Source organism: Pristiophorus japonicus, chromosome 11 (assembly GCF_044704955.1).
Source record: "Pristiophorus japonicus isolate sPriJap1 chromosome 11, sPriJap1.hap1, whole genome shotgun sequence".
Taxonomy (NCBI): domain Eukaryota; kingdom Metazoa; phylum Chordata; class Chondrichthyes; family Pristiophoridae; genus Pristiophorus; species Pristiophorus japonicus.
In genome coordinates this window covers 208,319,266-208,343,707 of record NC_091987.1, presented here as the reverse complement: position 1 = coordinate 208,343,707, position 24,442 = coordinate 208,319,266, and the positions used below count along the sequence as shown (strand labels likewise).

The following is a 24,442-nucleotide window of genomic DNA, read 5'->3' as shown; positions in this document are numbered from 1 at the left end:
GCCGGCATGGCCATTGAAAAACTGCTACAACAAGATGAAGACAATGACACGTATGTTTCTTTACAATAGAGCCGGGGGAAAATAATAAAAGGCCTAGATTGAATAAGAGTGAGCTGACTGCACAGAAAAGCCACTGCCGTATTGCTATTTAAATGGGCTTGTTATCAAATGTTTGTGGCCTGCAACTCCTGCTTACAAGAAATCAGTCCTTGTCACATTGTTCCGCGGATTATTTTTTATCAAAGTTTTTTTTTAAACCAGATTAAAAGCATTGATATGAGACTAGCCAGAGAGACCTCTTGGTGTTTGCTACCAAAGGGCCTATATTCTTAGGTTCCTATTTTCATAGAATCCACAACAACAACAACTTTTATTTATATAGCGCCTTTAACGTAGTAAAACGAATCGTAGAAAATTACGACACAGAAGGAGGCATTCAGCCCATCTTGTCTGCGCTGGTCGAAAAAGAGCTATCCAGCCTAATCCCACCTTCCGGCACTAGGTCCTTGGCCCTGTAGGTTACGGCTCTTCAAGTGCACACTTTTTAAATGTGGTGAGGGTTTCTGCCTCTACCACCCTTTCAGGCAGTGAGTTCCAGACCCCCACCACCCTCTGGGTGAAAAAATGTTTCTTCATCTCCCTTCTAATCCTTCTACCAATTACTTTAAATCTATGCCCCCTGGTTATTGACCCCTCTGCTGAGGGAAATAGGTCCTTCCTATCGACTCTATCTTGACCCCTCATAATTTTATACACCTCAATTAAATCTCCCCTCAGCCTCCTCTGTTCCAAGGAAAACAACCCCAGCCTGTAACGCCTTTCCTCACTAAGTGGATCAATGGTGCAGCTCACTGTTGGAGCAGTAACACCACCTGAAAGGGCAGCTGATCGATATATCACTGGGTCGACACCGATTTGTCAACCCCACAGACATTAAATCTGCTCACTGCACCTTGTGTGCACGTGTCTGTCAGAAATGGTTTGTAAAGATACAGCATTAGGAAGCTTCCTGCTTATGCAGCACAATGAGCCATCACTAGTGTTGAAATGCATTCACCGATCCATGGCATTTGATTTTGGACACAATGTAGAGAATTTAAAACAGCCCTAGGCCATGTTTCCATTGCCACTTGGTGGACCAATGCATTTTGCAAGCTCTCACTACCTTTGATGCTCATGGACTAACCACTCCCTGAGCTGCAGTGTGACAGTATCTGAATTTCTTACAAGTGGGAGATTTTGAATTCAAGATGACACAGTCAGAAAGACAATTGCAGGAGATAAAGTGAAGTCCTTTTAAGATCATCTCTCTAGGATCATTTAACTTTTCACAATCTGCTTTATTTTTTAAAAAAGACTCATACCTTCGTCAATCTTCAACCATAATAACCTTTTCCTCTTAAGCGAGTTGAAATTAAATTGTGCAAATATTAGCCCTTGATTGCATTTTATTTGCTTATGCAATTATTTTCATGAGGGTATTAAAATGACTTGAAACTTCATTGAAATCTCGGGCAAAGGGATTGCATGCAAATGTGTTAAGAGTCCATAGCTAATATTCACAAACCTTCATTTCAAGAAAAAGGAGACCTTGTTGCCCCGTGGGATTGGCAGATGTAATGTATGCACTGTGAGTATGCTCACAGGCTTGTGGAGTTGTTGCATTGTGAGTGTCTTAGCCAGTCACATGATGTTCACAAGACTCAATAAAACCCCAGTCAGTTGGGTCTAGGTCATCCACGATGAGGTATGCAGTTGTGAGTCTAGTGGATGAACTGGTAATGTGTAGTGTGATTGTTAAACCTTTGTTAATAAACCAACTAGTTCTTAACAGCAATGTGTTGCTATGAATTCTTAAGCAAAGAACCCATGAAGCAAATACATTACAGCCAGAATGTCATTATTATGGTAACAGTCCCTAGTTTTTCCCTTAGCAGTAGCTTTGTCCTGGCTAATGGTACTGCGCATCCACTGGAGTTTCTCTAATACTGTTCCAAAAGAACTTTAATAGTGCATTATTTCTGTGCAATTGATTGAAAGGCTAATTTTACTGTTAAACTCTTTTAGAAATATTCCAGTAAGCAACTCTTTCAATAAAATTGAGTGGTTAATATACATCAAATCAACACCAATATATAAAGTTCCTGATCCAAGGGTTAAAGTGTTACCCATTTCATATTTCACTGCTCAGCACACTCTGTCAGTCCAACCTACGTCAGTTATCTTTCATATGGTTTGCCCTCCGCCCATTCATCCCACCTGCAACATCTCGTGCATCCAGTCAACCTATTTAGGAATGTGGCAACTATAGCTTGCATTTATATAGCGCCTTTAACATCCCAAGGTGTTTCACAGGAGTATCATGCGATAAAAATTTGACCCCCGAGTCACACAAGTTGCATTTAGAGCAGGTGACCAAAAGCTTGGTCAAAGAGGTCAGTTTTAAGGAGCGTCTTCAAGGAGGAGAGAGAGGCGGAGAGGTTTAGGCAGGGAGTTCCAGAGCTTGGGGCCCAGGCAACAGAAGGCACGGCCACCGATGGTTGAGCGATTATAATCAGGGATGCTCAAGAGAGCAGAATTGGAGGAGCGCAGACATCTCGGGGGGGCTTGTGGGCTGGAGGAGATTACAGAGATAGGGAGGGGCGCGGACCATGGAGGGATTTGAAAATAAGGATGAGAATTTTGAAATCAACGCTGGCAAAACCACATTGATTGCCTGTTCCCAGTTGCCCATGAGAATGTGCGCTGCCAATGATGACATCGGGTAGGGAAGTCCAGGATTTTGACCCAGCTACGATGAACGAACACCCGAACTATGTCCTGGTCAGGATTGTGTGCGACTTGGGAGGTTAACTGGGAGACGATGGTGCCTGCAAGACGTTGGTACTTTTTACTTATTAGGGGCGGCGGGAGATCGTGGCGGAGGTGCGGCGAGTGTTTTCGTGGCGGAGGAGTGGAGAGAAATCGTGGTGGAGGAGCGGCGAGAGATTGTGGCGGAGATGCGGCGAATGTTTTGTGGTGGAGGAGCGGTGAGAGATCGTGGCGGAGTTGCGGCGAATGAAGGTACGGAGCCCAGAAGAGCCGAGGGCCCAGGGGCAGCATGGGCCAGCCCACACTGCGATATGTGTGCGCACTAGGTCCGTGCAGCAGATCAGGTCTCCAGTAACCCTTGCCACTGGACCAAGACCTAGCTCTGTCGAGCCCGTGTGGTGGCTGGTGTGCAACGGCCAACACACGTTAAAAAAATCCACGTACAGGCATCTTCCACCCACTCAATTGGAGTTCAGGACTGGAACATTGGAATCTTCATTGAAACATCTGTGAACTCGTGTGGAAGCAAGTCATCCTCGTTTGAGGGACCGCCTATGAATTGGTACTCATTCGCCTGTACTCATTGGAGTTTAGAAGAATGAGAGGTGATCTTATTGAAAGGTATAAGATTCTGAGGGGGCTTGACAAGGTAGATGCTGAGAGGATGTTTCCCCTTGTGGGGGAATCTAGAAATATGGGGCATAGTTTCAGAATAAGGGGTCGTCCATTAGAGATGGAGATGAGGAGGAATTTCTTCTCTCAGAGGGTCATGAATCTTTGGAATTCTCTGCCCCAGAGAGCTATGGAGGCTGGGTCATTGAATATAGTCATGGCTGAGATAGACAGATTCTTGAACTATAGGGAAGTTAAGGGTTATGGGGAAAGTGGAGCTGAGGCCAAGATCAGATCAGCCATGATCGTATTAAATGGCGGAGCAGGCTTGCGAGGCCATATGACCAACTCCTGCTCCTATTTCTTATGTTCTTATGGTAGCAACTTGCAACATATCATTTTTGGACAATAGCTGTTGCAAACTGAATAGCCAAATCAGCTAGGTACACAGAGGTAATGTTTTAATAGGTAGTGCAGCAATCCCGATCATAGAATAAAATGATCTTGATGCATTCAAGGGGTAGCTAGATAAAAACATGAGAGAGAAATGAATAGAAGGATATGTGGATTGGATTAGATGAAGATGCATGGGAGGAGGATAGTGTAAACAATGGCATGGGTCAGTGGGGCCAAACGGCCTGTCTCTCAGCTGTAAATAGTTCTCTGAAAATAGCGATGCATTTTATCACATATCAAGTTTTGTTTGAATCAGTGCAGTTGGCTTTGAATTGGACGTAAACATGCTTTATCTTTGAACGCTGAATTCACTTGGCTCATTAAAAAAGGAGGGCCAGGGTGCCATTTTCCTCTCTGTAGCACTGCTGTATTCACCCTCATGAAGTTCGAACTAACTTTTGACAATTTAAACAGCCCGAGCGTGGACTAGGAGACATCCCCCTTCTGAATGACTCCTGTTGCTAGCAAATTGAGCTTGACCTTAAGAAGTCTCCACTATATTGACTTTTTCATGTCTGTGTGTGCCATACATGTGTTATCGAAGCTTCTGAGACATGTCTGCTTTCAATTACGTTTTATTTGTTTATGATTCAAGTCATATTCTCTGTTTTATGTCAGTAGTGTAGATAATGTACTGCAATAACATCCTACTTGAAAAAGTTTGTAATCTTTTACAATACAAAGAAGCTAATGGCATTTTCAAGATAAGGATTCGTGATAAGACAGAGTCACAGCGGAAAGGTAGCTTGACCTTACCTGTCCTTTGCAAAGCTGTCTTTGTTCTAATAGAGCTGAGTTTTCTTCAGTTTCACTTTCATGCACCTAAGCTGCCATTTTCTCGCCCATAGTGACCAGTCAGGAAGAGAGGGGATCAACAGCCAATGTCGCTGATTAAACTGCCCTGTAATAGTTCCACTCAGAGAACAACCAGCAATAAAGTTTGGCCTGAGGTTGACCCGTCCCACCACTATGATCCCATCTCAAATTGGCTAAGTGCTTTGATCCTTTCTTGAGCTGGTATTCTGGCCAAGATCAGCAACCCACCATATGGGGGAAGCCAAAATAACAATGTGGCTTCAAATCCAAATCCCAAAGTCCCAGAGTGCTAGTACCTCATAGTCACTCAAAGTCACTAATAAATCCAATAGGGAATTCAGGAGACACTTCTTTACCCAAAGAATGATAAGGATGTGGAACGCACTATCACAAGTAATAAGTTGAAGCGAATCGCATAGATGTATTTAAGGGGAATGTAGATAAACACATGAGGGAGAAAGAATTGAAGGATATTAATGAAGTGAGGTGAGAGGAAGCTTGTGTGGAACATGAATGCCCACATAGACTAGTTAAGCCGAATGACTTGCTTCTGTGCTGTAGACTCGAAGTAACTTATACCCATTTTTTTAAACTTTTTTTGTTTTTGCTTTTTTTCCTATTTTCCTCTCTTCTCTCCCTTCCTCCCATGAAAGCACTGGCTTTCGTTGTGGTATGAGTCCCTAGCTGCTGATATTCTGCTGAAAATCTCACTCAAGTGGCTAATCCTCAAATGTGAGAAGAGCGATGTATGATGATGCCCTAGTCGATAGTGGCAGCAGCCTGCCATATGTTTGCGCACACTAGGTCCATGCAGCAGAGCAGGTCTCCAGTCGTCCTGGTTAACACTTGCCACTGGATAAAGGCCGAGCTCTGTCAAGCCCGTGTGGTGGCTGATGTGCAACGGTCACCACACGTTAAAAAAATTCATGCACAGGCATCTTCCACCCCCTCAACTGGAGTTCAGGATCTGGGACATCGGGTCCTTCCTTGAAACATCTGTGAACTCTCGTGGAAGCAAGTCATCCTCATTCGAGGGGCCACCTATGATGGTGGGATGAGTGACAGCAGCACAGCCGAGCCCAATCCCAGGCCTGAGCCCAACAATCATACGGTTGTGCTTTCCAACAGGGCTCTTCAGGAGCAGAACCCTGGCTGATGCTACCCCACTCCAGGGAGGCAATTTAGACCAATTGTAGGACCCTCTATCGTTGCCCTAGACGTGATCAGCTAACTCAGCACAGACCAGGGATCAAACCTGGGCACTTCTTGGCCTGCCTGGCTAGGTACTGCAGCAGGCATTGAGCTAATAGAGAAGCTACACAGTAGACTTATGATGGCGCATCAGAAAAAGATCCCTTACTCCATGTTCCTATCGGGAAGCTTTGCCCACCGAGAACGCATTCAGAAATTTGGGCATATAATGGCCGCAAATTTCCAACCAGTAAAAATCCAGGTTGGCAGTGCATCTGAATTTCTGATATCATAGAATCATAGAATCATCGTAATTTACAGAACAAAAGGAGGCCATTTGGCCCATCGTGTCCGCGCTGGCGGTAAATGAGCTATCCAGCCTAATCCCACTTTCCAGCACTTAGTGCGTAGCCCTGTAGGTTACGCCACTTCAAGTGCATATTCAAGTTTTTTTTTAAATGTGATGATGGTTTCTGCCTCTACCACCCTTTCAGGCAGTGAGTTCCAGACCCCCACCACACTTTGGTTGAGAAAATTTCTCCTTAACTCCCCTTTAATCATTCTACCAATTCTTTAATTCTATGCCCCCTAGTTATTGACCTCTCTACTAAGGGAAATAGGTCCTTCCTACCTACTCTATCTAGGCCCCTCGTAGTTTTATACACCTCAATTAAGTCTCCCCTCAGCCTCCTCTGTTCCAAAGAAAACAACTCCAGCCTATCCAATCTTTCCTCATAGCTAACATGTGCTCTCAGCAGGTGAGGGTCCTTGCCAGGAGCATATTCAACAGGGATTAATCTCCCCCAAAAATATAATTACAATTGAAATGTAAGTTGAACCCAAGAGCACCATTTTTTCAATGGACACCATCTGTTCAAATAGTTTTCAGTACATTTATTGTGCTAAATATTGAAAAGCGGAATACCAGCAACACAATAAAATCACAGAACAATATTTAATTTGAAGTAATTATGCTGATAGGGGTTGACGAAGAGGGGTGGGAGGAGGCTCGTGTGGAACTAAACACCAGCGTGAACCAGTTGGGCTGAATGGCCTGTTTCTGTGCTGTAATATATGTTGGCACAATATTTTTGGGTGGGCAATGAAAGCTTTTACTCTGGTCCCAGATAGTTGAGACTGTAACATAATCAAAAGAGAATATGGCTTTAATTCAACTGATCATCAAAAATATATTCTTTTTAAAATATTTACACGGTTGTATTTGTGCTCCATGTAAGATTATTCTTGTTCTATCGGACCACCTGTAAAAGCCAATAAATGGTATGTTATCTCGCAGTATATGTAAAGAGAGACAAAAATAAATACACGTTTTCACACAGCCTTCCTGCAGTCTGATGAATTTTTGGGCCAGTGAAGAGTGGAATCAAAATAAATCATTATGCAAACTCTATCTGTAATGTATTTGCTTCACGGGTTCTTTGCTTAAGAATTCATAGCAACTCATTGCTATTAAGAACGAGTTGGTTTATTAACAAAGGTTTAACAATCACACTACACATTACCAGTTCATCCACTAGGCTCACAACTGCATACCTCATCGTGGATGACCTGGACCCAACTGACTGGGGTTTTATTGAGTCTTGTGAACATCACGTGACTGGCTGAGCCACTCACAATGCAACAGCTCTACAAACCTGTGAGCATATTCACAGATGCATACATTGCACTATTCACTTCAATATCAGTAACATCACCGACCAGAGTTTTAGCACTGGTCACCAGAACCCTTCCGTGGCAGACTGAAACTCCTTAGATTTTTGTTAGGTAAGGGCGTCAAGGGATATGGAACAAAGGCGGGAAAGTGGAGTTAAGGTGCAGATCAGCCATGAACTAATTGAATGGCGGAACGGGCTCGAGGGGCTGAACGGCCTGCTCCTGTTCCTCTGAACCATTGCTTCCGAGCAAAATGAAAGCAGAAAAATTATTAAAACGTAATTTCTGAGCAACTTTAAACTACATTTTTGGGGCCTTATCTTTGAAAAAAATGAGTTAAACTTTGTTCATTTGTGCACAAACAGCATGATGATGTAATCATGTTTTAGGGTCACAATGTGTCACCTGTGCTCTACTCCATCGAAAAACACAAAAAAATAAAATTAGCCTGAAACTTTTTCCAAGTGCTTTCTTTCCCTTGACGACCTGGTTGAGATTGAGAACTTGCTATGTATGTCAGTCGTGCCTTGCTGTTATTGTTTGCAAAGCACATAGAGTTGCCTAGCAATCTATGGAGATCACGGAATAAGAAAAAATACAAGAACATAAGAAATAGGAGCAGGAGTAGGCCATTCGGCCCCTCGAGCCTGCTCCACCCTTTAATAAGATCATGGCTGATCTGATCATGGACTCAGCTCCACTTCCCTGCCCGCTCTCCATAACCCTTTATTCCCTTATCGCTCAAAAATCTGTCTATCTCTGCCTTAAATATATTCATGGTAGGGTCTGATCATTACACAGTAAGAATCCCTTCTTACAGAGGGTTCAAACTGACAGCTTTGGCTCAGTCAGTAAAGTGCTTCAAGGCATCCTGAGGGCATGATATAAATTTGCTTTTATCATTTTCTTATTCTTCAAGGTATCAATATTGGATCTATAATTGGATGTTATGAAGTAAATTGTGTATTTCTATGCTGCACGCCTCAGTAAGGAAGCTAAGATTCAGTATGAGACACTCCTGCCCCTCTTGACCCATGAGAAAACCAGAAAAAAAAGAAAGTTAAATATTTACTTGGTACCTCTTTGGGCCTTGGATCCACTTTGATTTATTCGTTCCTGGGATGTGGGCATCGCTGGCATGGCTGGCATTAATGCCCATTCCTCATTGCTCTTGAGAACTGTAGTTCTTTGTAGCAGTTTGGTACAACTGAGTGTCTCGCTAGGTCATTTCAGGGGGCAGTTAAGAGTCAACCACATTGCTGTGGGTCTGGAGTCACATATAGGCCAGATCGGGTAAGGGCGCCAGATTTCCTTCTCTAAAAGACATTAGCAAACCAGTTGGGTTTTTCCGATAATCCAGTGGTTTTTATGGTCACCATTATTGACACGAGCTTTTTATTCCAGATTTTTATTTAATTAACTGAATTTACAACCACGTCCCCGCTCTTGCGTTGAGTAAAAATTGGAGTGTGGTCTCAATGACATAATTGGAGCTCAATCTGCATAATTAAAGCAGAACCCCACTGCGTTCTTGGGGTGAGGGGGAGGTTGAGGCTCCAATGTACCTGCTAAAAATAGCTGGGTAAAATTACAGTGGGATCGGAGGGGGTAAATCGCTGTCCCGATTTTAACATGCCTGCACTGGTTTCCTTCTCTAGTTGCAGAGTACCAGCACTACAGTAACCTTTAGTATTATGATACTGATTAGCCGCCCAACCTGGTGCAGTTTAGTAGTTCCATTTCCATGGTGTCCAGCTGGAATGTTAGTCTTTCATTAGCACATGGAAACGTGGCTCTGGCTAAGAGTATGGTTGCAGTACAAGTACTGGCCTCAGACAGGTACCTGTATACTGAGGTACACAGCTGAAAGACCCAAGTTATACTGCTTGCTTGCATCACTCTTTGCCTAGCAAGAAAGGAACACTGTATGCATGCAAAGACATTCACTGAACAATTACACTTTCATAGAAACAGAAATCATTGGCAACATAGAGCAAGCCAGTCAAGAGTAAGGACATGTTTCAAGTGTGCACCCTTACTTCAGATTTCCAGCATTTGCAGTTTTTTCTCTTTTACTTTATTATTAAATTTTAATGGTGTGCAAACTCATGTGTCAGCTGTGGCTCAGTGGGTAGCATCCTTGCCTCTGCATTAGAAAGTTGTGGGTTCAAGTCCTACTCCAGAGACTTCAGCACAAGAATCTAGGCTGACACTCCAGTGCAGTGCTGAGGGAGCCCTGCAGTGTCGGAGGTGCTGTCTTTCAGATGAGCCGTTAAACCGAGGCCCCGTCTGCTCTCTCAGGTGAACCTAAACAATCCCATGGCACTATTTCGAAGAAGAGCAGGGGAGTTTACCTAATGTCGTGGCCAATGTTTATCCCTCAATCAACATCACTAAAAACTGATTATCTGGTCATTATCACGTTGCTGTTTGTGGGAGCTTGCTGTGCGCGAATTGGCTGCCGCGTTTCCTACATTACAACAGTGACTACACTCCAAAAAGTACTTCATTGGCTGTAAAGCGATTTGGGATGTCCTGAGGTCATGAAAGGCGCTATATAAATGCAAGGCTTTAGTGGGATAATTGTGAATTTAAACATTCAAATTTAAGTTAAGACATTCCAACTAGGCTTCACACCAGGTGGAAGTTGGAAACCTGACACCTGGGATTAAATTATACTTCTTGGCATGGGTGCACATTCAAAGCTGCTTTGCATTGATGCAAAGGTGAGAGTATAACAGCATAGTAACACCAGCAGGGAGTGACTGCTATCAGGGCGTGTGGAGAATTGGCTAATTATAAGAAAGAAATTCCGGCAGCATATGAGCTTCACCTGTTTTTGCACTCATTTCCTGATATTATTCATTGTTTACATTATATATGGCTTCAGTTTGATAAATGTCTATCCACGTACGTGTGGTGGTGGACTGATTCAGGCTATTGATCGTTTTTAAGTGCTGGCAGCAACTGTCCGCGCAGGTGCTAACTGTCAACAAACTCTAAGCCCCTGATGCATTGACAGCATTTGTACAAACGAATTATTATTATACCAGTCTCCTTAGAAATATCTTCAGCACGCGACAGGAAGATTCTCACCCCAGTTATGTTAGATTTTCTGAAGGCTTACTTGTAAAAGTCAAGATTGCAATCGCCGCTATTTGCAATCATACGAATGCTGAATGAATTTGTATAAAAACCCTCTTTGCATTATATTAAAACAAAAGGGAAGCGAGAAATTTGGTCCAAACACATTAAGAGGCATATGAGAGTAGTGTCGATGATCATTTCTACCCTTATTTCCTTACAGCAACCTATCTTTGCGTAACCTAGTTCGTTGTCCTCTGTTCTGAACTCCCGAGACCTGGAAATTCGTCTCGAGCTGTGCCGCAGAACGGGCGGTATGGGATGGGCCGCCCAGTACACACAGCACCTGATATTTAATTCATTGGCTGCACTGAAGCTGAATATCAGATGCCGCGTATAACGGGCGGCCGATTCGATACTGCGCATCTTGCAACACTGCCCGAGACTATTTTCTAGGCAACTGTTTATGACGCTACCTGGCAAAGAAATGGGAAAAGTATTCAACCTAAATTATTTTAAAATTAATTTGCCATTTTCTAATCAATGGAATGAAAATCAGGCGGGTTCTATAAAGGGAGGGCGACTGTCCAAGCATCAAAGCTGAAAATCTACCCCCGTGGACATTTGTGTTCAAATTAATGTCCTAATTTGGTTGATTGGTCTCTATAAATTTACCAGAAATTCAAGCTTAGTTACTGGTGGCAGAGTGCTGAGAGTGAATTAACATGAAAGTGGCCAACATATCCTGAGTTAATACAAAAAACAAAATACTGCGGATGCTGGAATCTGGAATAAAAACAGAAAATGCCGGAAATCTCAGCGGGTCAGGCATCATCTGTGGAGAGGAAGCAGAGTTAACGTTTCGGGTCAGAGCTGGCGAGTGCTCGGAAAGAACACATTCTTAACAAGCACTGAAAGGGGGAGGGGAAGAAAGAACAAAAGGGAAGATCTGTGATAGGGTGGAAGGCAGGAGAGATTAGAGAGACAAAAGGGATGCTGGGCCAAATTGAAATGGAAACGGCAAGACTGCGAAAAACATTGGGGCAAAAATTCCGAGGAGGGCTTCCCACGGGCAAATCAATAAAGAATAGAAATAAACTGCGCACTTACCTGAAGCTGCTGCGTCCGCTGGAACTCCCGATCCACAGGCCTCCTCTCCCTGCGACGCGCAGCACGTGCACGTCGGGACGTCCGCAGGAGTCATGTGGGCCTGGACACCCAATCACAGGTAAGTATTTTCTCATTCATTGTAATAGGAGTTTCAGTTACAAAACTCCTATTACAACGAATGAGAAAACCCCCAAAACTCACCAAAAATACATAAAACATTTAAAAAAACACCTCACACAATAAACTAATAGAAATTATAAATGTTACACATGTTTTTTAAAGAAAAAAATTGGCGATTTTTTTTTAAAGTAAGGGTTAGGGTTTAAAATAACATTATCTGAATGTGTTTTTAAAATTTTTATTTGAAACATGTTTTTTCTATGCTTTTGAATTCTTACGCCTGTAAAAGTAAAAGCCTGTCGGAGGTACCGCCTTTCGGATGAGATGTTGAACCAAGGCCCCGTCTGCCCTCACAGGTGGCTGTAGAAGATCCCATGGCACTATTTTGAAGAAGAGCAGGGGAGTTATGCCCGGTGTCCTGACCAATATTTATCCCTCAATCACAGTCTAAGGATAAGGGGTAAGCCATTTAGGACCGAGATGAGGAGAAACTTCTTCACCCAGAGAGTGGTGAACCTGTGGAATTCTCTACCACAGAAAGTTGTTGAGGCCAATTCACGAAATATATTCAAAAAGGAGTTAGATGTAGTCCTTACTACTAGAGGGATCAAGGGGTATGGTGAGAAAGCAGAAATGGGGTACTGAAGTTGCATGTTCAGCCATGAACTCATTGAATGGTGGTGCAGGCTCGAAGGGCCGAATGGTCCTGCACCTATTTTCTATGTTTCTATGTTTCTATAACAAAAACATGTTATCTGGTCATTATCACATTTCGTATTGCTGTTTGTGGGAGCTTGCTGTGCGCAAATAGGCTGTCGCATTTCCCACATTACAACAGTGACTGCACTCCAAAGGTACTTCATTGGATGTAGAGCGCTTTGAGGCGTCCGGTGGTCGTGAAAGGTGCTATATAAATGCAAGTCTTTCTTTCCTTACTCTCTGACACTGCGTGTTGATGCTTCACCGCTCGAAGCTCTTTTTAAAGTCTGGTTGCCAAACTGTCAAACTGTGATAGAATAAACCAAGTTAATGATCACTGTAACCAGCAACTGCATGATCTGTTTGATTTCAGAATCCTTCACATCTATGCAGCGAAAGGTATGCGGGAGCACGCCTACGCGGCAGCCGAACGAATGCGCGAGCTCAGAAGACTCGATACCAAAGAACACAGAGGAAAGGTATAAAAACCTTAACACACATCCTCGTGAAATAATTTACTATTGTGCAAACTGGTCTTGCGATTTTTGATTGTCCATCTGTAAATCTGCACTGCCCACGTGAAGAGTTTGATTCTCTAAAGGTCCGTGACCAGTGCCCCAAGGCTATAGCAAAAGCAAATAGAATATTAGGATGCATTACTGGGACAATCCAATATAAAACAAAAACATTATACTGTCCCATGTATAATTATGGTCGGCCTCATCTGGAATATTGCGTCTATTTTTCCCCCCCCTCACATGCTGGATGATTATAGACAAGTGCCACCAGCTTGATAACTAGCTTAAAGAACCTTCCATTATCTCAATATGCTTAGAGAGCTGGGGCTTTTTATTCTTGAAAAGTATGAAACAAGGCGATTTTATGAAGATCTTTAAAATAATGAAATCTTTAAAATAATGAAAGAACAAGGGGTCGAAATTCCCTTAATAACGCAGCCCGCTAGCACCGGTGCTAGGCGACTAACAGGCGGCAAATGCCTACCGTCGGTGTTAAGTGGCGGCCACAGCTCTGGAGAAATTTGGTAGGCTCTTTGGTAGAGGTGCCAAGAGATAACGCTGTGCCAGCTAACGCCACCCGCGTGGTGACGTCATCCAGTGTGCAACGCCCCCTTGGCGCCGCCCCTGCGATATTTGGTTTGTACAAACGTCTAACGGCCAGGCATCTGTACTGCCTGGGGAAAGTGGAAGGAACATCTTTCTTTCATTAGTTACCCAGTGGGGAAGTTTGTGTGTGTGTGTGGGTCGGAGAAGTTTGTTTGTGGGTAGGGGAAGTTTGTGTGTGGGTCGGGGAAGTTTGTGTGTGGGTCGGGGAAGTTTGAGTGTGTGGGTCGGGGAAGTTTGTGTGTGGGTCGGGGAGTTTGAGTGTGTGGGTCGGGGAAGTTTGAGTGTGTGGGTCGGGGAAGTTTGTGTGTGGGTCGGGGAGTTTGAGTGTGTGGGTCGGGGAAGTTTGTGTGTGTGGGTCGGGGAAGTTTGTGTGTGGGTCGGGGAGTTTGAGTGTGTGGGTCGGGGAGTTTGAGTGTGTGGGTCGGGGAGTTTGTGTGTGGGTCGGGGAGTTTGAGTGTGTGGGTCGGGGAGTTTGAGTGTGTGGGTCGGGGAGTTTGAGTGTGTGGGTCGGGGAGTTTGAGTGTGTGGGTCGGGGAAGTTTGTGTGTGGGTCGGGGAGTTTGAGTGTGTGGGTCGGGGAGTTTGAGTGTGTGGGTCGGGGAAGTTTGTGTGTGGGTCGGGGTGTTTGAGTGTGTGGGTCGGGGAGTTTGAGTGTGTGGGTTGGGGAAGTTTGTGTGTGTGGGTCGGGGAAGTTTGTGTGTGGGTCGGGAAAGTTTGTGTGTGTGGGTCGGGAAAGTTTATGTGTGGGTCGGGGAAGTTTGTGTGTGGGTCGGGGAAGTTTGAGTGTGGGTCGGGAAAGTTTATGTGTATGGGTCGGGGAAGTTTGTGTGTGTGGGTCGGTGAAGTTTGTGTGTGGGTCGGGGAAGTTTGTGTGTGTGGGTCGGGGAAGTTTGTGTGTGGGTCGGGGAAGTTTGTGTGTGGGTCAGGGAAGTTTGTGTGTGGGTCAGGGAAGTTTGTGTGTGGGTCAGGGAAGTTTGTGTGTGGGTCGGCTAAGTTTGTGTGTGTGGGTCGGGGAAGTTTGTGTGTGTGGCTCGGGGAAGTTTGTGTGTGGGTTGGAGAAGTTTGTGTGTGGGTCGGGTGGGTCGGAGAAGTTTGTGTGTGAGTCGGGGAAGTTTGTGTGTGGGTCGGCTAAGTTTGTGTGTGTGGGTCGGGGAAGTTTGTGTGTGTGGGTCGGGGAAGTTTGTGTGTGTGGGTCAGGGAAGTTTGTGTGTGGGTCGGGAAAGTTTGTGTGTGTGGGTCGGGGAAGTTTGTGTGTGGGTCGGGAAAGTTTGTGTGTGTGGGTCGGGGAAGTTTGTGTGTGTGGGTCGGGGAAGTTTGTGTGTGTGGGTTGGGGAAGTTTGTGTGTGGGTCGGGTGGGTCGGAGAAGTTTGTGTGTGAGTCGGGGAAGTTTGTGTGTGGGTCGGGAAAGTTTGTGTGTGTGGGTCGGGGAAGTTTGTGTGTGTGGGTCGGGGAAGTTTGTGTGTGTGGGTTGGGGAAGTTTGTGTGTGGGTTGGAGAAGTTTGTGTGTGGGTCGGGTGGGTCGGAGAAGTTTGTGTGTGAGTCGGGGAAGTTTGTGTGTGGGTCGGGGAAGTTTGTGTGTGTGGGTCGGGGAAGTTTGTGTGTGTGGGTCGGGGAAGTTTGTGTGTGGGTCGGGGAGTTTGTGTGTGTGGGTTGGGGAAGTTTGTGTGTGGGTTGGAGAAGTTTGTGTGTGGGTCGGGTGGGTCGGAGAAGTTTGTGTGTGGGTCGGGGAAGTTTGTGTGTGTGGGTCGGGAAAGTTTGTGTGTGGGTCGGGGAGTTTGTGTGTGTGGGTTGGGGAAGTTTGTGTGTGGGTTGGAGAAGTTTGTGTGTGGGTCGGAGAAGTTTGAGGTTTCTTCCTGTTTTTCAGCGAGCATGGCGGCAGCTTCCTGATGCGAACTTCAGTTGGCCTCCTAAGCTCCCGCCCGGGGATGTGTGTGCAACACCACTTTTTCGCGCTGCTCTCTCATCTTTGGGCGTAAAAACGGAATTTGGCCGTTGGAGCCTGCACCTAACACCCGGCGGTAAAATCAGCACTCGGGCAGCTTCAAGAACGGCAGTGCCGAATTCCAACCCTCTAGACTCTGTCCGTGTGGATAGTCTATTTGAGTTAGATAGGTCAGGGAGACCCAGGGGACTTGCATAAAAGTTAAGTCAGCAATAGGTCGAGAAGTTTTTCTTTTGGAATAAGTTGCAGGCTGATGCAGTGAGTGCGAATTCACTGCAAACGTTCAAGAGAAACTGGACCGGTTTCTGGCTGAGACTAAAAATGGTAGTGTGTCTATTGGGCAATGTGTCTCATGGTCATGGTGGTCTCCTGGAACTCATTTTGATCGCCTTCGTGGCTCTGGGAGGAGTTTTCCAGAATTCTTTTTGCCGTGGGATTTTTTGGGGGGCCTTTTGCCTCTCCCAAGAGATTACGTGGCTGCTGATGGGTGGGGAACATTGATGATCATGAGGCTCAGTTGCACCATAACAATGTTGGAATCGGCTGGTCTTTTCCTGTCCATTGTATTCTTACGTTCATGGGGCTGAATCTGTTCCGATTGGATTGGAAACTTGACAATGTCCCTCCTTTATTTGAGAAGGGTGGGAGAGTTACACCAGGAAATTATGGACCTATCAGTCCAACATCTGTTGTGGGGAAGTTACTAGAATCTGACAATCGGGACAGGGTGACTGAGCACTTGGAGATATAAGAACGGATGACTTGCTCCCACACCAAAAGGGATGAGTTCATAGATGTTTCAATGAAGGACCCAATATTCCAGTCCTGAACTCCAGGGGTGGAAGATTTTTTTAACGTGTGGTGAACTGTTGCACATCAGCCACCACACGGGCTTGACAGAGCTAGGCATTTATCCGATGGCAAGGGCTAACCAGAACGACTGGAGACCTGCTCTGCTGCATGGACCTAGTGCGCACACAAATCGGAATGTGGGCAGGCCTGTGCTGTCCCTGGGCATGGACTCCAATAGGCAGGATGTGACTAGGAGCGTCCCCCACTGAGATTGATAATTTTTTTTAAGGTAAGGCTATTAAGGGAGATGGAACCAAAGTGGGATCTATACTGGGGCTTCAGCTTTTCACTACATTTATCTATGACTTAGATGAATGACTAGAGAGCCACATATCCATGATTGCTGATGACACTAAGTTAGGCAACACAGTAAATCATGTAGATTGGAGTAGAGAGTTGCAAAGAGACATTGATAGATTAAATGAGTGGGTAAAACTGTGGCAGAAGGAGTTCAACGTGGGAAAGTGCAAGGTCATCCATTCTGGACCTGAGAAAGATCGATCAGAGTATTTTCTAAATGGTGAGAAGCTCGGAATTGTGGAGGAGCAGAGAGATTTAGGGGTCCAAGTACAGAAATCACTAAAAAAACTAGCTCTGGTTAGACCTGAATATTGGGTTCAGTTCTGGGCACCACCACACCTTCGGAAGGATATATCGGCCTTGGAGGGCGTGCAGTGCGGATTCACCAGAATGATTTTGGGCTTAAAAGGTTAAGAAATGAGGCCAGGTTGCATTGAATTGGCTTGCGTTCCCTTGAGTATAGAAGGTTAAGGGGTGATCTCATTAAAGTGTTTAAAATGATTAAAGGATTTGATAGGGTGGATGGAGAGAAACGATTTCCTCTGGTGTGGAATCCAGAACAAGGAAGAATTACATTTAAAATTAGAGCTAGGATATTCAGGGCTATTGTCAGGAAACACTTCTTCTCCCAAAGGGTAGTGGAGATCTAGAACTGCCTCCCTCAAAAAGCTGTTGAGGCTGAGGTCCAATTGAAACTTTCAAAACTGAGATTGATAATTTTTTTTAAGGCAAGGCTATTAAGGGAGATGGAACCAAAGTGGGTAAATGGGGTTAAGATACAGATCAGCCATGAACTAATCAAATGGCGGAGCAGGCTCGAGGGGGGAAAATGGCACAGTCCTGTTCCTATTTGTTCCTATTACATCTGTACTACTTGCATAGCTAATGAGGCAATTTATGATATTCATAGACACCCCTATTGGTTGCTGTGGTGGCCAATCAGCCTCTGATCGTGCGGGATCTGATTATGTTCGGTGCTGATCTGAACGCAGTGGATGACAAAGGACAAACCTTTCTACATCTAGCTGCTACTTACGGCCACTTGAGTATCATTCAGGTAAGCACACCTGGTTACACCTTCTGTGTTAATAATTAAGACTAATACTCCATATAATTATTGCTGAGTAGCTTAATAGCGCATGCTATTCCACTGCACTAATCTACTGTCCTGAAATGGTGTATTTACACCGTGACGAAATTGATTCTGTTGAAATCACTCCTCGAAGCATTTCCGTAATATCTGTTTCCCATGCGTAGCAAGAGTAGAATTACACACTGGCACACGTAGTGTTAAAAGATAAAATTGCAAATGCTGGAGCTCGGAAATAAAACCAAAAAATGCTGTAATTGCAGGATCTGAAAATATGTACATCAACTCTCAGCATCTCCCAGGTACTCTCCGCCTGTCAGTGGGGTGAAATCTTGGGTGATCTTGTCCCACATTTGTCTGTATGCACGGCAGTATGATCAGCTGGCACCTGCACTTGTGAACATAAAATACTGATCAGCAGGAAAAGACCAGCTGGTCCATCAAACGTCCCCACACACCATGTTGTCTGGAACATTGTGACTAAACTCTCTGTCTCGCTCTCTGTCCCGCTCTCTGTCCCACTCTCTGTCCCGCTCTCTGTCTCGCTCTCTGTCCCGCTCTCTGTCTCGCTCTCTGTCCCGCTCTCTGTCCCGCTCTCTGTCTCGCTCTCTGTCCCGCTCTCTGTCTCGCTCTCTGTCCCGCTCTCTGTCTCGCTCTCTGTCCCGCTCTCTGTCTCACTCTCTGTCCCGCTCTCTGTCTCGCTCTCTGTCCCGCTCTCTGTCTCGCTCTCTGTCCCGCTCTCTGTCTCGCTCTCTGTCCCGCTCTCTGTCCCGCTCTCTGTCTCGCTCTCTGTCCCGCTCTCTGTCTCACTCTCTGTCCCGCTCTCTGTCTCACTCTCTGTCCTGCTCTCTGTCTCACTCTCTGTCCCGCTCTCTGTCCCGCTCTCTGTCCCGCTCTCTGTCCCGCTCTCTGTCTCGCTCTCTGTCTCGCTCTCTGTCCCACTCTCTGTCCCGCTCTCTGTCTCGCTCTCTGTCCCGCTCTCTGTCTCACTCTCTGTCCCGCTCTCTGTCTCGCTCTCTGTCCCGCTCTCTGTCTCGCTCTCTGTCCCGCTCTCTGTCCCGCTCTCTGTCTCGCTCTCTGTCCCGCTCTCTGTCTCACTCTCTGTCCCGCTCTCTGTCTCACTCTCTGTCCTGCTCTCTGTCTCGCTCTCTGTCCCGCTCTCTGTCCCACTCTCTGTCCCACTCTCTGTCCCACTCTCTGTCTCACTCTCTGTCCCGCTCTCTGTCTCACTCTCTGTCCCATTCTCTGTCTCACTCTCTGTCTCACTCTCTGTCCCACTATCTGCCCTGCTCTCTATTCACTCTCTGTCCCACTCTCTGTCCCACTCTCTGTCTCACTCTCTGTCTCGCTCTCTGTCCCGCTCTCTGTCTCACTCTCTGTCCCGCTCTCTGTCTCACTCTCTGTCCTGCTCTCTGTCTCGCTCTCTATCCCACTCTCTGACCCACTCTCTGTCCTACTCTCTGTCCTGCTCTCTGTCTCATTCTCTGTCTCACTCTCTGTCCCGCTCTCTGTCTCGCTCTCTGTCCTGCTCTCTGTCCCGCTCTCTGTCCCACTCTCTGTCCCACTCTCTGTCCCACTCTCTGTCTCACTCTCTGTCCCGCTCTCTGTCTCACTCTCTGTCCCATTCTCTGTCTCACTCTCTGTCTCACTCTCTGTCCCACTATCTGCCCTGCTCTCTATTCACTCTCTGTCCTGCTCTCTATCCCACTCTCTGACCCACTCTCTGTCCTACTCTCTGTCCTGCTCTCTGTCTCATTCTCTGTCTCACTCTCTGTCCCGCTCTCTGTCTCGCTCTCTGTCCTGCTCTCTGTCCCGCTCTCTGTCTCACTCTCTGTCCTGCTCTCTGTCCCGCTCTCTGTCCCGCTCTCTGTCTCACTCTCTGTCCTGCTCTCTGTCTCACTCTCTGTCCTGCTCTCTGTCTCACTCTCTGTCCTGCTCTCTGTCTCGCTCTCTGTCTCGCTCTCTGTCTCGCTCTCTGTCTCGCTCTCTGTCCCGCTCTCTGTCCCGCTCTCTGTCCTGCTCTCTGTCCCACTCTCTGTCTCGCTCTCTGTCCCGCTCTCTGTCTCACTCTCTGTCTCGCTCTCTGTCTCGCTCTCTGTCCCGCTCTCTGTCCCACTCTCTGTCTCGCTCTCTGTCCCGCTCTCTGTCTCACTCTCTGTCCTGCTCTCTGTCCCGCTCTCTGTCCCGCTCTCTGTCTCACTCTCTGTCCTGCTCTCTGTCTCACTCTCTGTCCTGCTCTCTGTCTCACTCTCTGTCCTGCTCTCTGTCTCGCTCTCTGTCTCGCTCTCTGTCTCGCTCTCTGTCTCGCTCTCTGTCCCGCTCCCTGTCCCGCTCTCTGTCCCGCTCCCTGTCCCGCTCCCTGTCCCGCTCTTTGTCCCAATCTCTGTCGGGATATCCCAAAGCTCTTTACAGCCAGTGAAGTCCTTTTTGCGCAGTTGTAATGTAGGGATCCAACAGTTCTCAGTGACTGACAGCTCAACAAAGCAAACCACTTCTTCCCACACCCACACCGAGTCAGCCTACACCAAGCATGTCAGTATCTTTGTTACTTTGCATAAAACACGGAGCATAAGAAATTAACTCACCTCACTGAGAAAACTGTACTCTGTTTGTTTGTGTATGTTATGTAAAAAAAAGCCAGTTGGTTGATGAAGTTTTGTCTCACTTCGATGGAGTGTCTACAGTTGCCACTCCATAAAGACAAGGAGTAAGCCTGTGGTGGCACATGTAAATAAAGCCTATCTGATCCTGGGCTTTCTAAATAGAGGCATCGGACTGAAAATTCGGTATCGGTAACAGCCGGGCCAAAACTCCCTGCGCAGAAGTCCCGCCCCACGAGCTGTATTGGGCTTACCGCCCCCGACAGGAACTGCGGTGTAAAATCTCACGTTGCAGTTGCTGTTGGGGCAGGACCCGGGCACAAAGGTACGTGAACGTTCCAGCGCCACACTGTCGGGGGCGCTAACGGTTAGCCGCCGCTAAACTCCTGCAGAATTTCGCGCGGGTCGGTAATGGGAGGCGCAAACGACCCGAATTTTTCCCCCATAGAGTACAAAAGCCAGGAAGTTATGCGAACCCTTTATAAAATACTAGTTCGGCCCCAGCTAGAGTATTGCGTCCAATTCTGGGCATCACTCTTTAGGACGGACGTGAAGGCTTTGGAGTGGGTACAGAAGAGATTTACTGGAATGTTCCAGCGATGAGGGATTACAGTTACGTGGATAGACTGGAAAGCTGGGCTTGTTCTCCATGGAGCAGAGAAAGCTAAGAGGAAATTTGATCGAGGTGTTTATAACTGTGAAGGATTTAGATAGAGTAAATAAAGAAAAACTGTTTCCAATGGCTGAAGGGTCGATAACCAGAGGGCACAGATTTAAGATGATTGACAAAAGAACAATAGGCGACATGAGGAAAATATATTTTTATGCAACGAGTGATTAGGATTTTGAATACACTGCCTGATAGGTGGAGACAGATTGAATAGTAGCTTTCAAAAGAGAACTGGATAAGTACTTGAAGGAGAAAAAATGGCAGGGATATGGGGAAAGAGGGGGGAGTGGGGCTGCCTGGATTACTCTTCGACAGAGCCGGCGCAGATTCGATGGGCTGAACGGCTTCCTTCTGTGCTGTACTGTTCTATGACTCTGTGCAGTACAACAGTAATGAAGCAAGGGTTCTACGTTATGATCCCCATGCCATAATATCACTTAACGAGATTTTGGGCAGTAAAAGCAACACTGCAGATCACAGAGAATGCAAGAGCTGCTGATGGGAGTGACAATGACGCTGAGCCTCAGAGAATATCGACTGCAAAAACTCAGCAATTATCAGCCATCTAAAAGTTCTGCTGAAGTCCAAAATAAAAGCCTTGAGGGACATTGACGCTAGAACACAAGGGAATGAGAATTATGCCCAACTAGATCGCCTAAATGGATTAGATCTTGTAGAAAATTGGATAGAGGCAATGTTAGTCTTTCGGGAGATTGAATATTAAAAGTTCCAAAGGTTGACACGCTAAGTGCGTTCCAAGCACATCCCAACATGCTACAAAGCCATGTGATCGAGACAGCCCCTGCTTCTCCACCCGTCTAACTGAGCCGGAAATCTTTAGCATATGCTCTAGCCAATAACTCAGTATGTATCAGAATCCTTCTGTTCTTCAGAGCAATCAGATTACGAGGGTATTTGCATAGTGACAGACTGAAATGATCTGCACTGTAAATACTCCAAGGCCACCTGGGTTTCCAATAGCAACACCCCTGGCAGCCAAGGGATAGGTTTTTTTTGATATATATATGTATGTATAACTAGTGCTTCCATCAAGGTATTGGAGCTTCAAGCAATTATTTTAATGGTAGAAGGATTCGGTTTTAAATGAGTGTCTACAATATTTGCCGACAATTTAAAGATTCCAGTGCAGAAATCAAAATTGCACTTTAGAATGATCAGGTTGTGCCAAAAAAATGGAGAAAAAGTTTTAATTTTTGTATAAAATAAATCATTGTTCTAACTGCCAGTGGACCGGAATAGCCTAGTGGGTAAAGATAACACCTGGTCTGGACTTGAGGCAAACAAATGATAAGAACATAAGAAATAGGAGCAGGAGTAGGCCATACGGCCCCTCGAGCCTGCTCTGCCATTCAATAAGGTCATGGCTGATCTGATCATGGACTCAGCTCCACTTCCCCGCCCACTCCCCATAACCCCTTATCCCCTTATCGATTAAGAAACCGTCTATTTCAGTCTTAAATTTATTCAATGTCCCAGCTTCCACAGCTCTCTGAGGCAGCGAATTCCACAGATTCACAACTCTCAGAGAAGAAATTTCTCCTCATCTCTGTTTTAAATGGGCGGCCCCTTATTCTAAGATTGTGCCCTCTAGTTCGAGTCTACCCCATCAGTGGAAACATCCTCTCTGTATCCACCTGTCAAGCCCCCTCATTATCTTCATACGTTTCGATAAGATCACCTCTCATTCTTCTGAATTCCAATGAGTAGAGGCCCAACCTATTCAACCTTTCCTCATAAGTGAGCTCCCTCATCCCCGGAATCAACCGAGTGAACCTTTTCTGAACTGCCTCCACAGCAAGTATATCCTTTCGTAAATATGTAAAACAAAACTGCACGCAGTATTCCAGGTGTGGCCTCACTAATACCTTATATAGCTGTAGTAAGACTTCCCTGCTTTTATACTCCATCTTCTTTGCAATAAAGGCCAAGATACCATTGGCCTTCCTGATCACTTGCTGTACCTGCATACTATCCTATTGTGGTTCAAGCACAAGTACCCCCATGCTATGGGATGGACTTTGGCCTGGAGTGTAGGGCCAGTGAGTGGGGTGTCCACCCCACGTGCCTGATGAAACCTGGCCAAGGCCAGAACAGGTTTTCATCAATCAAGCTTCGCAGCAATAAAAGCGGTGAACTGCCAGTGCCAAGCGGACGTGGATAGGTAAGGCTGCCAGTCGGTGGGAAGGGGGCGGGAAATCCGGAGTTGCCCGTCCACGAAGCCAAGCGGGCAGAGGACCCTTAAGTGTCAGCCACTGACTCAGTGGGTAGCACTCTCGCCTCTGAGTCAGAAGGTTGTGGGTACAAGACCCACTCCAGGGACTTGAGTATAAAATCTAGGCCTACATTCCAGTGCGGTGCTGAGGGAGCGCAACACTGTCAGAGGTGCCGTCTTTTGGATGCCCTCTCAGGTAGACATAAAAGATCTCATGGCAGTATTTTGGAGAAGGGCAGGTGGGTTATCCCCGGTGTCCTGGAAAATATTTATCCCTCAATCAACATAACAAAATCAGATTATCTGAGTCATTATCACACTGCTGTTAGTGGGATCTTGCTGTGTGCAAATTTGGCTGCTGCGTTTCCTACATTACAACAGAGAATTACATTTCAAAATTACTTAAACGGCTGTAAAGTGCTTTAGGACATCCAGTGGTAGTGAAAGGCGCTATATAAATGCAAGTCTTTCTTTTCTTAAAGGAATCGAGACAGGTAAATTGGTGAGTGAGGGGAGGGGAGAGCAGCAGAAAGGACAGCAGCGGTCAGGAGGATTTTGCTGAGGGCACAGGAAACGCATTCGAGGGCCTCCTGCTCCCCCACCTTCCCCCCCCAAAAAAAAAATCCGCTTCTCACCTGTAACTGGCCTTTCGGGAGCAGCCTCCAGCAATCCCTTTAGGAGACCCCCATGGCGCGATTTGCAAGGGTGCCATGCATCTTAACTTTAAAATGGCATTGGGGCACTATGCACATAAGAAATAGGAGCAGGAGTCGGCCATTTGGCCCCTCGAGCCTGCTCCGTAATTCAATAAGAATATGGCTATTATGATCTTGGCCTCAACTCCACTTCCCTGCCCGCTCCCCATAATCCTTGATTCCCCTATCATTCAAAAATCTGTCTATCTCCACAAATATATTCAATGACCCAGCCTCCACAAATCTCTGGGGTAGAGAATTCCAAAGATACATGACCCTCTGAGAGAAGAAATGTCTCCTGATCTCCGTTTTAAATGTGCGACCCCTTATTCTGTGACTATGCCCTCTAGTTCTAGATCCCCCC

The 24,442-nt window shown here is 46.0% G+C and overlaps 1 protein-coding gene across 1 annotated transcript in view; it reads left to right on the top strand.

Moving 5' to 3' along the window:
- Positions 1-2,651: 2,651 nt before the first annotated feature.
- The window catches only part of LOC139275666 (NF-kappa-B inhibitor delta-like), a 79,353-nt gene continuing 57,562 nt past the window's right edge, over positions 2,652-24,442 (top strand). The window contains exons 1-3 of the mRNA XM_070892834.1: positions 2,652-2,764; positions 12,947-13,052; positions 17,701-17,847. Coding sequence (XP_070748935.1) covers positions 2,652-2,764; positions 12,947-13,052; positions 17,701-17,847 — 366 coding nt within the window. The remainder of the gene's footprint in view (positions 2,765-12,946; positions 13,053-17,700; positions 17,848-24,442) is intronic.